The 16,070-nt window shown below is 45.3% G+C and overlaps 1 protein-coding gene across 4 annotated transcripts in view; it reads right to left on the bottom strand.

The window, feature by feature from the left end:
- The window catches only part of mrb (mineralocorticoid receptor form B), a 95,090-nt gene that overhangs the window by 14,582 nt on the left and 64,438 nt on the right, over positions 1-16,070 (bottom strand). For all 4 annotated transcript variants that reach the window (XM_021617183.3, XM_090185846.1, XM_021617184.3 and 1 more), the window contains 4 exon segments: positions 11,196-11,312; positions 9,911-10,264; positions 7,889-8,033; positions 1,166-1,296 (listed from right to left, as the gene is read on the bottom strand). In XM_021617183.3, coding sequence (XP_021472858.3) covers positions 1,166-1,296; positions 7,889-8,033; positions 9,911-10,264; positions 11,196-11,312 — 747 coding nt within the window.

Below are 16,070 nucleotides of genomic sequence, written 5' to 3'. Positions count from 1 at the left end.
CCATGAGTTTATCCGGCTCTGCAGAAGTAGATAAATGGCTTCATTGTCAAAATCCCAAAGCATCCCTTTAATAGTTTGTCATTTTCCGCTCTGTTTGCTCTAACAACACTCCTAGCCAGGCTTCCATTATCAATCAGGCAGAAATCCATGGAAAGCTGAGTAGTGCTGCCTCTGGCTCCACGTGAGACTACCCAGGATCCTCCAAACGGAGGCCCTGCCTGCCTGACAAGTCTAATAAACATTCCTACAAATCCGCACGGCGGCAGTTCAAAGCAGAGCAGAGGGCTGAAGCCTGGCCTCCCAAAATAGCTCCCATAACTGGCCTATGTAGCCTTGTCCTTGTCCTGTATCTCTGCCTGCCTGCTCTGCCCCGACTGCGTTTACTGCTGGACGCCAACAAGAACCTTGTCCTCAGTTGCCATATGGTGAAACAATATGGGGGTCTCTTTCTTCATGCCCCGTGTGGCTCAGTTGTTAGAGCATGGCGCTTGCGATGACAGGGTTGTGGGTTCGATTCCCGCGGGGGACTAGTACAAAAATGTGTGCACTCCCTACTGTAAATCGCTCTGGATAAGACTGTCTGCTAAACACCTAAAATGTAAATCCCTCTCTCACACTGAGATTCTTCTCTCTCTGTGTACTTTCTCACAATTTTACCTCTCGCTCTCCATCGACTGCCCTCTCTCTTCTCTTTCTCTCTGGCACATTAGTGTCATGACAGGTTGCGTGCCAGAGGTATAGCATAATCGTTGCATCCTGTAGTGTCACCCAATCCCACTTGCCATGCAGACCTAGAATGTATACTACTCCAGCTTATTATAGACATGACCCTGTATGTATACCTATTGTTATTCCCTGGTTCCTGTTTGTGTTCCAACTCCAAGCTCAGCAAACAAATTACAAGTGACGTACCTGTTATTTACTCTGTCAACCTGCTTGTATACTGACATGTGGCTGATACACACTACCTCACTGCAGCTAGCTGTTTATTGGTGCAACACACACACACACACACACACACGCACCATATAGACTCTCTTTCTCACTCACACTCTCTCTCACACACACACTGCTGTATGCACACACTCAGAGTTGGATGTTTTTCTGGCAAAGGAACTCACACTTCCCCCCCCCCCCCCCTTCCACACACCTTCAGCTGACTTACCTGTGCTGAGCAGCAGCAGCACTTTCATGGAGAGAAACTCTTGGTAGGTGAGCTGTAGCCTGACAAACTCCTGGCTCACCTGCCTCATGCCCAGACACAGGTCGTACATGGCTGACTGCTGCATGCGGTCCCTGGGGGGAGAAAGGATGGTTGGTCAGTGCCTGAGGCGTATTGGTTCTTGCTCTCACTATACAGCGCTGTAAGTTTAGCTCTTAAAACAACTGTTCCCATTCCCACTGGGAACACACTGGTTGAATCAATGTTGTTTCCAAGTCAGTTCAATGAAATTCCATTGAACCAATGCGAAATAGAAGTTGAATTGACGTCTGTGCCAAGTGGGATGGCTCAGTAAGCTCCCATTAGCATTGACTGTATTGTGTCTAGCCAAACTAATCTCATACAGTGGGGCAAAAAAGTATTTAGTCAGCCACCAATTGTGCAAGTTCTCCCTCTTAAAAAGATGAGGCCTGTAATTTTCATCATAGATACACTTCAACAAAAATCCAGAAAATCACATTGTAGGATTTTTAATGAATTTATTTGCAAATTATGGTGGAAAATAAGTATTTGGTCACCTACAAACAAGCAAGATTTCTGGCTCTCACAGACCTGTAACTTCTTTAAGAGGCCCCTCTGTCCTCCACTCGTTACCTGTATTAATGGCACCTGTTTGAACTTGTTATCAGTATAAAAAAAGACACCTGTCCACAACCTCAAACAGTCACACTCCAAACTCCACTATGGCCAAGACCAAAGGACACCAGAAACAAAATTGTAGACCTGCACCAGGCTGGGAAGACTGAATCTGCAATAGATAAGCAGCTTGGTTTGAAGAAATCAACTGTGGGAGCAATTATTAGGAAATGGAAGAAGACATACAAGACCACTGATAATCTCCCTCGATCTGGGTCTCCACGCAAGATCTCACCCCGTGGGGTCAAAATGATCACAAGAACGGTGAGCAAAAATCCCAGAACCACACGGGGGGACCTAGTGAATGACCTGCAGAGAGCTGGGACCAAAGTAACAAAGCCTACCATCAGTAACACACTACGCCGCCAGGGACTCAAATCCTGCAGTGCCAGACGTACTGGCTTAAGCAGGGGGACACATGTCCAGGCCCGTCTGAAGTTTGCTAGAGAGCATTTGGATGATCCAGAAGAAGATTGGGAGAATGTCATATGGTCAGATGAAACCAAAATATAACTTTTTGGTAAAAGCTCAACTCGTCGTGTTTGGAGAACAAAGAATGCTGAGTTGCATCCAAAGAACACCATACCTACTGTGAAGCATGGGGGTGGAAACATCATGCTTTGGGGCTGTTTTTCTGCAAAGGGACCAGGGCGACTGATCCGTGTAAAGGAAAGAATGAATGGGGCCATGTATCGTGAGATTTTGAGTGAAAACCTCCTTCCATCAGCAAGGGCATTGAAGATGAAACGTGGCTGGGTCTTTCAGCATGACAATGATCCCAAACACACCGCCCGGGCAACGAAGGAGTGGCTTCGTAAGAAGCATTTCAAGGTCCTGGAGTGGCCTAGCCAGTCTCCAGATCTCAACTCCGTAGAAAATCTTTGGAGGGAGTTGAAAGTCTGTGTTGCCCAGCAACAGCCCCAAAACATCACTGCTCTAGAGGAGATCTGCATGGAGGAATGGGCCAAAATACCAGCAACAGTGTGTGAAAACCTTGTGTAGACTTACAGAAAACATTTGACCTCTGTCATTGCCAACAAAGGGTTTATAACAAAGTATTGAGATAAATAAATAAGTATTTGGTCAATAACAAAAGTTTTCCACCATAATTTGCAAATCAATTCATTAAAAATCCTACAATGTGATTTTCTGGATTTTTTTTCTCATTTTGTCTGTCATAGTTGAAGTGTACCTATGATGACAATTACAGGCCTCATCTTTTTAAGTGGGAGAACTTGCACAATTGGTGGCTGACTAAATACTCTTTTGCCCCACTGTATGTCCATGAAAAACAGCCAACATCCCCAAAACACTGTGACTCATCCATATAATCTGTACATTCCCACCATCCACCACATGATAACATACAACATATTTGTATCCTCCCCCCTACACACACACACACACACACACACACACACACACACACACATACTACTGCGCCTCAACCCTTTGGAACATCTTTCCACATCGTTATTCTACTCGCTGAGATGGGATGAGTTGAGAGCCAAATTCCTCTAGAGTGCAGAGCACTGCACACCCACAGGAACACAACGCAGATGACTTAGCTGCTTCAGTACGCTGTGTAAAGGCTGGGTAAGACTTACTGCATCGCCCCAGTCATGGTACATGAAAACACACACACATTAGCATACGCACTCCGTCCTAAACAGTCACTCACACACCATATCAGAGAAGTTGATCTCAATCCTGTCAACGTGCAGAAACAGCAACCAACAACAACGGGGCAGAGGGACAGTAGAGTAGGTTGGGTCGGATGGAGAGGGAGAGCTAATGAGCAATGTGTTATGCAGATGCCGCAAATCCCAGGGAATTATGGGTTTTGGAAGCCACCGTCTCCACTTTAAATCACCCATCATGTCGAGACTCGAATAATCAAATGCAAGCGGTGTGGCTCCACTTGAAAGGGAATTCACCATAGGGCTGCATAGCAAATGGCACCCCGTGCCCTATTTAGTGCACTACTTCTGACCAGAGCCCTATGGGGCTAGGGTGCGATTTGGGAGGCAGCTCATTTGATACTACTGCAGAAACCACATAGTAACACTAGGACAGAGGGAGATTCTGCTCTGGATAGAACCGGTCTTAACATTCTGAAACAGATTTGCAGCAACAAGGGAGAATTGGTGCATATATTCTCATTATAAGCATAAAGCAGGTTTAAAATACTAATTAGTACAATTGGTTTACTGTATACGATGTACATCTGGCTGCATGAGGCTTGGTTTAGCTGAGTGTGTCTCGTTCTCTTTCTGTCTGACTTTGTCTATCTGACTAACTTAAGAACATATGAAAAATGTATGCGTTTTAGTAGCATTGTGTTGGAGTTCTGCAAACTGCAATTAATTATTTGGAGAACCTTGGGTCTGAGTATAAGAAGTCTCTACATATTTTGTCTGAAATCAATTTTGCTGAATCATTGCCCAAAATGAGAAGAAACCCACTGCCCCTGGTTTTTCTCTCTCCGGCTCTTACCGTTGCCATGGAGAGATTCAGGAAGCGAGGACGTAGAAAGTCAGACTCACTTCACTTCTGTGAATATCCCTGATAGACAGAGCAACTACAACTCTATAACCCCCACTTCAAATACACTAGTTTGTATTGGGAGTTGTTTTTCTTGGTCACTGGATATTATTGGCAAACGTCTTTCATAGTCTTGTTTATACCTCTATCTTCTGTCCTCTTGGGTCAAGAAGGAACTTTGCATGACCTTCTTGACCCTCCTCCTCTGTCAATCGCTACAGTTTTAGGTCTAGATGCACCCACTACGGGCCCAAAATTTGGAACAATCATTTTAATAGAGCTATTGCAAGCTATTATCAAACTTTAATGCATAAATTAAGTTTAAAGAGCCACTGAACACAGATTGGCACGTGTTTTTTCTGTTGCTCATTAGATGAGATTTCAGTCTTGGAAGTGTGTTCCTGACCGATTCTGCATTTGGTTAATGACATTTGTCCCCCATGAGACACTGTAGATGCAGAAGCCTATTTCACATCCTCATAATCCCCAGAATAAATCTAAGAACTCAAGAAATCTTTCATACATTTTTATGTTTATGCCAACAATGTTTTAGTAGTGAAATGTTACATCTAAGGTATTTGGTGCAGTATTTCTCAAGTAAAGTATGTGTGGTAAACAAAGTGGGAGTTGCTGGGTAGGTCTGTCTCACTGTCTATGCTATTGGATAGACGGCAATCACTGCAGCTGTTCACCCCATGTTAATGGGCAAATGGACAAATCGCCAAATCAAAACCCAACCTCCATTTACATGTTGTGACGCACAGCGTTTCCAAACTCAATTTTAGACGAGACTGACTTTATGACAAATTATCCTATTTACACGTTGTAGTCAATTTTGACATTAGAATAACTGTTTCTGACTCAAATCGATTCCACATCGTTTTCAAAGGGATTCAATGCTTTTTGAAGGCAGTCGCTCTTTAATTTAGATGTGCTTGATGCCAAAGACAAATACATTTGTCTTTTTGTTGTTCTCTCAATCAGTAGACCTAACTAAATTAGGATGAAAAATCCAAGTGGGCGGACTACCCAGCTACCGGCAATCAATTCATTAAACAATGTCAAGACAAGGAAGTCACTAAAGGAGCCATAGAAATCATACACTTAACAAACGGCTTCCTCCCCGAGGACTAGAGATGAACAAACTGCTTCCTCCTCAAGGACTAGAGATGAACAAACTGCTTCCTCCTCGAGGACTAGAGATGAACAAACTGCTTCCTCCTCGAGGACTAGAGATGAACAAACTGCTTCCTCCTCGAGGACTAGAGATGAACAAACTGCTTCCTCCTCGAGGACTAGAGATGAACAAACTGCTTCCTCCTCGAGGACTAGAGATGAACAAACGGCTTCCTCCCCGAGGACTAGAGATGAACAAACTGCTTCCTCCTCGAGGACTAGAGATGAACAAACGGCTTCCTCCTCGAGGACTAGAGATGAACAAACTGCTTCCTCCTCGAGGACTAGAGATGAACAAACGGCTTCCTCCCCGAGGACTAGAGATGAACAAACTGCTTCCTCCTCGAGGACTAGAGATGAACAAACGGCTTCCTCCCCGAGGACTAGAGATGAACAAACTGCTTCCTCCTCGAGGACTAGAGATGAACAAACTGCTTCCTCCTCGAGGACTAGAGATGAACAAACGGCTTCCTCCCCGAGGACTAGAGATGAACAAACTGCGTCCTCCTCGAGGACTAGAGATGAACAAACGGCTTCCTCCCCGAGGACTAGAGATGAACAAACTGCGTCCTCCTCGAGGACTAGAGATGAACAAACTGCTTCCTCCCCGAGGACTAGAGATGAACAAACGGCTTCCTCCCCGAGGACTAGAGATGAACAAACTGCGTCCTCCTCGAGGACTAGAGATGAACAAACGGCTTCCTCCCCGAGGACTAGAGATGAACAAACGGCTTCCTCCCCGAGGACTAGAGATGAACAAACGGCTTCCCCCCTGAGGACTAGAGATGAACAAACGGCTTCCTCCCCGAGGACTAGAGATGAACAAACGGCTTCCCCCCTGAGGACTAGAGATGAACAACCGGCTTCCTCCCCGAGGACTAGAGATGAACAAACTGCTTCCTCCTCGAGGACTAGAGATGAACAAACGTGGAGAAAGTATGGATTGTTTGATATACTGATGCTGTTAACTGACTGGCAGACAGACGGGCAGACAAAGGTAGGCCAACAGACAGTTTGAGCAATAGAGTAGCTTCCCTACTCTATACGTCTCCTAAAGAGACATACAGGTTAGTTTCTCTACTCTATAGGCCGACAGACGGGTTGGTTTCTATACTCTATAGGCCGACAGACGGGTTGGTTTCTCTACTCTATAGGCTGACAGACGGGTTGGTTTCTCTACTCTATTGGCCGACAGACGGGTTGGTTTCTCTACTCCTATAGGCCGACAGACGGGTTGGTTTCTCTACTCCTATAGGCCGACAGACGGGTTGGTTTCCCTACTCCTATAGGCCGACAGACGGGTTGGTTTCGCTACATGTCTATCTCTACAGGGACATGCTTTTGCCTTCCTCCTAACTGGGGACCTTGGCCTGATACCATGGTCAGTCACTGACACACTGGGGATAGTGGGGACACTAGGGTGACATGCAGGTTTTCGTGACAGAGCACTGTGGACATTCCAGCCGACATCCAGGCCATGCAGTAAATCAAGTTGGTGTAGGATACTTCTCATGGGGATTGTCACCCAGAATACCTGGACCATCTGTCACTCAGACAGGCAGTTCCACTGTAACTGCGTCACACACAGGCGTTTCAGAAGGTCTTAGAATATGTATCAGCAGCACATGCTTAGGAAAACATCTACTGTAGCTAACTTTATGATCATGGATGGAATTAGTTAAATGGTAGAATGTAACTTTCTCATTTTACTTAACATGTAATGACATTGTATCCAAACATACTTGGTCTCTGCAATAACTTCACAATTGTCTGTCTTTTTGTGTGTGTCCCAGAAAACATTGGATTGAAGTCCTACTTTTACAAAATCAAATAAGCCAACTATCAATTCCACTCCATCTGGGTGTGATGCACTTTCCCCATCCACCTGTAGGGGCCAGTATTCTCCCTCTGCACTGGACCTGTCCAGGTCCCATACCATTACCCTCCACTTCAATGCACCAGTCATGCACCACAGCTCCAATACGCAGCTGCCCCATATACGTTTCCTCCTCCTGTTCAAATATATTAGAGCAGATCACACGCCCCATTGACTCTCCGCTCTGATCAGCTGTGCTCTGGGGATCGAGGAGCCGTTTCGGTACAAAAGCCTTTGCTTTAGGGAGCAGGGTTATCCGACTTTCAGTCAGAAGATGCTGAGCAGTTTTTTTCAAGCTCGTCGTCGCTCAGAGAAGTAGGAGGAACTATGGACTTGCCGTTTGGCTTTGTTCGGAACTAACTTTTTTTTCTGAATACTGCATATCTGTAAAGTGTGGTGAGCAAGACGACTAGGTCGGTGGTAGACAGACTTACTCGTTGAAGACGAGGTCGGGGGCGAAGTAGAGCATCTGTCCGTTGGTGTGTTTGTAGGACCTCCAGCTGAGACTGAAGGAGGACAGACACATCCAAGAGTACTGGATCAGGGTGATTTGGTCCTCTATGGGCAGGCCCCGGAAACCTGGGAGAGAGAGAGGACCATTATTGATGTGATATGTTCCTGCATGTTTGATTTGGCAATGAAAGTCCCTGACATCCACTGTTAATGAAGGCTATTGAATTGAATCGAGGGGACTGATGGGAAGGGAAACGGTGAGAGGTAGTGAGTCTTAAAATGAGTACAGTAGTGAATGCAGGACCAGTGACATACCTAGAGAGACACAGGTACAACAACCCATGAGACATTCACCCAGTCTTTCCTCTCTCTCTGTCTCATATGTGTGTGTGTGTGTGTGTGTGTGTGTACGCATATGGCAAGGTGCCTAGCAGCACCAATATTTGTTCAGACATGAACAAACCACTGCAGAGTATTCACCCGGTGTTGTTTTGTTTTACACAAAATCCCCCAAGGCTTCTAATTATTGGCCTTGTTGTCTATGTGGGCCCTTAAATAGACTAACGGGAAAGTAGCCAATCTCTCACTCCGACTTTATACAGAGCATTACATATGAACTCTTCCTCATTCTATAATGCAGAGTCCCAACGAGGATGCGGATGCTGCAACTGAAAGTGACTGATCAGAGCTTAGGTACTATTCCAGGCTTTGCATGTCAGTCGTCAGCCATGCAACCGCTGCCAAGCCCGCGATGTGTCACGGTATCAATTCATTGTTGAATTAGTGTGTGGGTTGTATTGCTGGCTACGCCTGTGGCTTTTTTTTTTTTTAAAGGACTCAAAGCTCTTGATTCAAATAACTGGCTTACTGTACATCAATGGTGCTCCCTGGAAGAATCTATAGCTGGGTCTAAGATGCTTATTAAAAGATTAACTTTTGGGTCGCCCATCAAAGTGCTTGAAGACTGAAGACACTCAACAAGTCAATAGTTTAGTGACTACAGTACAGGATGCTGCACACAGCATATACTAGGCTTCCTGTGTACTGTGGCACTGGACTGTCCAGTACAAGGCTTGTTTATAGTCTACAGCAGCCATGTAGCGCAAAGCAGTCTGCCTTATTAGTGCGAGTCTTCTGGAGTTGAGTTTCTGAGCTTCTATTAGCAGAGCTAAGTCCAAATGTAAACTGAATGCAGTGGAACTTTCAAAGTCAGAGAGGGACTCAGAGAGAGAGGGACAGGGGAGAGAGAGGGGCTGGTTTCCACCTACTGTGTCTGTCTTTCTATTTATACGTCCAGATACTGCAAGCAGACACCCTGGAAGAGGTATCAAGTATTTGCAATACAGCGAATTAAACAGTATCAAAGAGGTGACTGACTGTAAGGCATCTTTTGAATATTTCACCAACTGACAGTTTTTTTAGGAACTTACCTCTTTTAAAAAAACAAATGGTATATTAAAGTAAAATTTTGTGTAAACGAGTTCGATTTACATTATTTTCTAAAAGGCTGATGAATGTAAATTAGCTCGGTTTCCAAATCTTGATTACATTTTGGCTTTAAATAGGATGCTATCGCTAATCTCATTAAAGCATTGCGGAATAATTTCCTAACGAGATCGGGAAAATTACTGCCGAATATATTCAGAAGGCGCAAATGTTAATACCACACCATGTCAAAATATCCCTGGAGTATAAAATACATGATAGAAGAAATCACTAACAGCCAATACGCCCACTCGAGATTTACCCATGTCTCTGCCCCCAAGCATTTAGAACGGAATAGGATCGGAATAAGTTGACTCTAGACATCATCTGTTTCAGATGTCCCCATCAAAGATATTACTGTATAGGAAAGGAAGATAACCCACTCTTCCTTACATCCGTACCGCCCAATCCCATCCAGAACCCCCATTTCTGTCTAACCTGGAAGTAGTTTGGCCTCCTTCAACAAAGCCATCAAAAATATTAGGGAAAAAAAGGATGATACTGTATCTCACTCTAACCTGGAAGTACTTTGGCCCACTTGACCACGCGGATCATCTGTTTCCCAGCCAGCTGGTTGAGGCTGGACAGCAGGTGGTCGGTGGTGTCAGGCTGGGTGTTGTCGTAGCCCGCAAACACTACCTCTGGCTCAATCAGCTCCAACACGCTGCAGATGGAGGGGGGCAGGTAGGGGGTCACCAGCCCACCTCCAGGGCCGTGGGGCACCAGGGCGTTAGTGGGGCTGGTGCTCAGCTCCTTCTCTCCTGAGGACAAGTACCCCCCTCCAGATCCAGGGCACGTCTGCCCCCCCTCCTTGGTGGGGGTCGAGTCTTCGTTCACACCCTTCAGCTTGCCTAGCTTCTTAGACTTCCGCGCTGTAGGGAGGAAGAGAGAATGACGCTCCAACTTAAAGTACAACTTACCATGATGTTTCTGCATTGTGTTGTTTCAAAATGTTCTGTTGGCAGGAGAGCATGTAAAGTGTACGTACTGAAGTAGCTACAAATATTCAAGCTGAATTTGAGCTCAACTTTGTTTGGCAATTGTTGGACTTTTGGAAGCTAAGTGTCATGTTGACCATTCCACAAGGCAGTGCACAATTGTCCCAACATCGTTAGGGGAGGGTGTGGCTATGGGAGGGTGTGGCTGGGGTAGGCTGTCATTGTAAAATAAGAATTTGTTCTTAACTAACTTGCCTAGTTAAAGGTTAAATCAAAAATTCAAATATAATATTTTATCGGCACTTCTGTTTGTCAGATGTAGTAGTGCTCAAGATATCCTAACAGAAGTGTTTTCTGCCTCTCTCCAGGGACATTGTAACTTTGAGGGAAAGTATGTTAGGAAGTGAATCAGGATTTGGAGACTGTCCACCTTTGACAAAGTACAGTAAGGAAAACATTTGTTCTGTATATTGCAATAGCGGTAAAACGGAAAACCTTTTTTTGCTGTATAAGCAAATCTATTTTGGTTCCCTGGCAGTCTCCAAACTCTGTATCACACGTTAATATTGGCCTTCAAACTTGGCTGTGGATTCTGTAATGATACAGAAAGTCTCAAAGTAGCACCAATTTGACTCCACACACTAACCCTCAACTTTGTTGTTTTTATGGTTCTACGACTAGTCGGGACACCAACATATTTCTCAGGTTCCTGCCATTGAACCCACCTATGATCAGACTAGGAATCTGATTGTCCTCTCAACAATAATAGCCGTTAGTCCTAGAAAGCTCCCATTTCCTTGGAATAGGGTGTTATTTCAGATGCATCGGTTCAGATTTAGGATATCTGGCATTTATGATTCCGTACCTCCGAGATTCATCCCGGCTTGGAGACACTTCCGTACTCGACAGGCCGGACAGTTTTTCCTCCGGATCTTATCGATGATACAGTCATTTCTTCCGGCACACAGGTAGTTGTGCTGGCCTTAACACACACACACAGACAGGAAGACAGGAAGTTTAATAGTGAGTCAAACGCTGAGAAACAAGACGGCAGGAAGCTGAAACATATGGAGGACAATAGGATAATTTACAGATGTAGGATCTTAATTTGATCACCCTATTGCAGGAAAACGTTGTGTACTTAATGTTTAAAAATGCTTCTGAAGTTATTTAGACTGACACTTCAGATTTGATTTTCCCTAATGAACATTTTATCAACTCCAACAAAAATGTCCATTAATTATAATCAACATAATCGTTGAAATCCTGTTGGCGGGATTATTTTCCTGCTATAGAATACTGGCTCAAATTAAGATCCTACATCTGTACTCAAATGCATTGGAGTGTTTCCATAATATACTGTAACAACCTAAAATACCAAGAAATCTTGATACCTTAAGCCATTCTTGCACACAGACATATACAGTACATATACTGAGGATTTCCTCAACTGGCCAGTATGGTCTCGTGATATGAATACTACATCATAGAAACGTAGGCTGTAGAATTGACTGCACATAACATCAAATGGGATTATTCCACTAGAACTATAAATGGTTACTAATGGTGTCTCTGTATGGTACATGGGTACTATATCGAAACACGAGTGTGGTTGGCTGAGGCATTGGTTGTGTGTGTGTGTGTGTGTGCCTGCGCGCAGCCCGTTTGTGTTTCTCTCTCTGACTTGTGCCTGGGCTGCTCCAGTCTCTGACAGTGACGCTAACAGGCAGAGAATCCCCCTCTTCCTCCCTGCCTAGCCCACAGCTAAACCAAATGATCTCCTGTTTCAGAGAGCCAGCTTCCGCTCCACTGGACCAGCACTGTACGTCTCCTCTTCCTCTCCTCTATTCACCCCTCTTCTTTTCCTCTCTACACGTCCGCCAGCCTCAGTGCCACACGCGCCCCCACACACACATTCGTTCCCCAGGCCAGGGACGGCCAGCTCAGGGCGCCTGCGCCGCACCACGGAAGCAATACATACACACACACAAACACTGCGACTGTCATATACACACACTGACCCGAGCTATGGCCCGAAAACCTTCACTATGGTATGTCACAGCCACAGGAAGTGGCCAAGCGAGATGCACAGAGTACAGCCAGAAAACAGGATACAGTGACTTTAGTTCATTACATTTCATCTGATGTTGACAAAGTCTGAGTGTCTATGAAAGTGGGGGTCTGCGTACATGCCACAGGAGGTTGGTGGGACCTTAATTGGGGAGGACGGGCTCGTGGTAATGGCAGGAGCGGAATCAGTGGAATGGTATCAAACACATTGTTTCCAGGTGTTTGATGCCATTCCATTTGCTCCAGGTCAGCCATTATTATGAGCCGTCCTCCCCTCAGCAGCCTCCACTGGTACATGTATGTGTGTTTTTGTGTGAGTGCGTACCTGCATGCATGCATGCTCGTTTCTGAGCATGTGTTGTGGGAGTGTTGGCATGCAAACGTATTGCTGCATTGGCCTTCTGTGTGCATGCATGCATAACTGTTCGTCAATGTACAGTATGTGTGACCATACCGTGTGTGTGTGTGAAGCTGCACAGTGTGTGTGTGTAGTCCGATCTCTGCCAGGGGAAAGTGGAGAGAGGAGAGGCAGCAGCTGTAGCTAGGTCTAGCTCCCTCCAGTCCTCCACTATTTCTGTCTAAATCACATGACTCTTACATAAGCCCATTTTTCTTGCTCTAAAAAACAGTAAACTGCGACACAGGAAACGCACAACGCTAACCCCACCCCCCCTCCTGCCCTCTTCCCGCCCCCTCACTGGATGGTTCAGACTCTGAAAAAAGGAAAACTTGTCTTGGAGCCCTTCTATCCAGTGTCCAGCTCATTCCCATGAATCCTGTTAATAATTGTCAGGAAGTTACACACTCCAAATTGTGTGTACATGTACAGTATTTAGTTTGTTCCTGTATGTATTGGTGGATGAGTGTGGATTTTATGTTTCTCAACATTTACAAAAGGTGTGTTTGCTGATAAGTGATGAATCACTTTTCCAGGGATTTAGCCCCGTACACTTTATATGAACTGGAAAAATATTGTTTATCCTCATCGGCTCTACAGAGAATCTATTCGTTCACATACTTAGAAACTCAACTTACTCTAACAGATTTCCACATTTCCAGATTCATCACCTAGTCCTCAACTATAATAAATATGAAGATGGCGCCGGAGGGGAAGGCTGCCGTCTTATCGGCTCTTAACCAACCATGCTATTTTGTTAGTTTTTTCATAACTTGTTTTGTACATAATGTTGCTGCTACGATCTTTTGGACATCAGAACTGCGATTACTCACCTCAGATTAGACAAGTTTTTCTTCATTGAGTCAGATAGGAGGGAGATACTACAGACACCCGACCAAGCCCAGAACCCCAGCTTTCGCTGGAGAAGGAAACGGAGATTTCGCGGAAAAAGATCAGGGTGCCTTGTTAAGATCTAAGTGGCTAATCTGCCTTTGCCTTCTGTCCTGCTAGCTAATGTTCAATCGCTGGAAAATAAATGGGACGAACTGAAAGCACGTATATCCTACCAACGGGACATTAACTGTAATATCTTATGTTTCACCGAGTCGTGGCTGAATGACGACATTAAGAACATACAGCTGACGGGATATACACTATCAGCAGGATAGAAGAGCAGCCTCTGCTAAGACACAGGGCGGGAGCCTATGCATATATGTAAACAGCTGGTGCACGATATCTAAGGAAGTCTCGTCTGAGGTAGAGCATCATGATAACCTGTAGACCACATTATGTACCTACAGAGTTTTCATCTGTATTTGTTGTAGCTGTCTACATACCACCACAGACCGATGCTGGGACTAAAACCGCACTCTATGAGCTGTACACCGCCATAAGCAAACAGGAAACCGTTCATCCGGAGGCGGTGCTCCTAGTAGCCTGGGACTTTAATGCAGGGAAACTTAAATCAGTTTTACCTCATTTCTATCAGCATGATAAATGTGCAACCAGAGGGGGGAAAAAAATTATAGACCCCCTTTACTCTACACAGAAGTGTATAAAGCTCTCCCTCGCCCTCCATTTGGTAAATCTGACCATAATTCTATCCTCCTGATTCCTGCTTACAAGCTAAAATTAAAGCAGGGAGCACCAGTGATTCGGTCTATAAAAAAAGTGGTCCGATGAAGCAGATGCTAATCTACAGGACTGTTTTGCTAGCACAGACTGGAATATATTCAGGGATTCTTCTGATGGCATCGAGTACACCAATTCAGTCACTGGCTTCATCAATAAGTGCATCAAGGACGTCATCCCCACAGTGCCTGTATGTACATACCCCAATCAAAAGCCATGGATTACATGCAACATTCACACAGAGCTAAAGGGTAGAGCTGCCGTTTTCAAGAAGTGGGATTCTAACTCTGAAGCTTATAAGAAATCCTGCTATGCCATCTGACGAACCATCAAACAGACAAAGCGTCAATACAGGACTAAGATCGAATCGTACTACACCGGCTCCGACACTTGTCGGATGTGGCAGGGCTTGCAAACTATTACAGAATACAAAGGGAAGCACCGCTGAGAGCTGCCCAGTGACATGAGCCTATCAGACGAGCTAAATAACTTCTATACTCGCTTCGAGGCAAGTAACACTGAAACATGCATGAGGGCACTAGCTGTACCGAAAGACTTTGATCATGCTCTCAGTAGCCAATGTGAGTAAGACTTTTCAACAGGTCAACATTCACAAGGCTGCAGGGCCAGACGGATTACCAGGACATGTACTCCGAGCATGCGCTGACCAACTGGCAAGTGTCTTCACTGGCATTTTCAATCTTAGTCTCTTTGCTCAAGAACACTAAGATAACCTGCCTAAATGACTACCGACCCATAGCACTCACGTCAGTAGCCATGAAATGCTTTGAAAGGCTGGTCATGGCTCACATCAACATTGTCCCAGAAACCCTAGACCCACTCCAATTTGCATACCGCACCAACAAATCCACAGATGATGTAATCTATTCCACTCCACACTTCCCTTTCACACCTGGACAAAAGGAACACCTTTGTGAGAATGCTATTCATTGACTACAGCTCAGCGTTCAACACCATAGTGCCCTCAAAGCTCATCACTAAGCTAAAGACCCTGTGACTAAACACCTCCCTCTGCAAATGGATCCTGGACTTGCTGACGGGCTGCCCCCAGGTGGTAAGGGTAGGTACCAACACTTCCACCACGCTGATCCTCAACACAGGGCCTCTCGGTTGCGTGCTCAGTCCCCACCTGTACTCCCTGTCCACTCATCACTGCCATGCCAGGCGTGACTCCAACACCAAGTTTGTTGATGACACAACAGTGGTAGGCCTGATCACCGACAATGATGAGACAGCCTATAGGAAGAGGTCATGGACCTGACCGTGTGGTGCAAGGACAACCTCTCCCTCAATGTGATCAAGACAAAGGAGATGATTGTGGACTACAGGAAAAGGAGGGCCGAGCACGCCCCCATTCTCATTGACGGGGCTGTAGTGGAGCAGGTTGAGAGCTTCAAGTCCCTTGGTATCCACATCACTAACGTAGTCCAAGCACACCAAGAAAGTTGTGAAGAGAGCACGACAAAACCTATTCCCCTCAGGAGACTGAAAAGATTTGGCATGGGTCCTCAGATCCTCAAAAGGTTTTACAGCTGCACCATCAAGAGTACCCCCTACGCTGCTGCTACTCTGTTATCTATGCATAGTCACTTTAGTAACTCTACCTACATGTACACATTA

The sequence above is a fragment of the Oncorhynchus mykiss genome, chromosome 10 (genome assembly GCF_057628025.1).
Source record: "Oncorhynchus mykiss isolate SJ-2025 chromosome 10, ASM5762802v1, whole genome shotgun sequence".
Lineage (NCBI taxonomy): Eukaryota > Metazoa > Chordata > Actinopteri > Salmoniformes > Salmonidae > Oncorhynchus > Oncorhynchus mykiss.
Note: the sequence above shows the minus strand (reverse complement) of the source record. Positions and strands in the feature narration are given on the sequence as shown.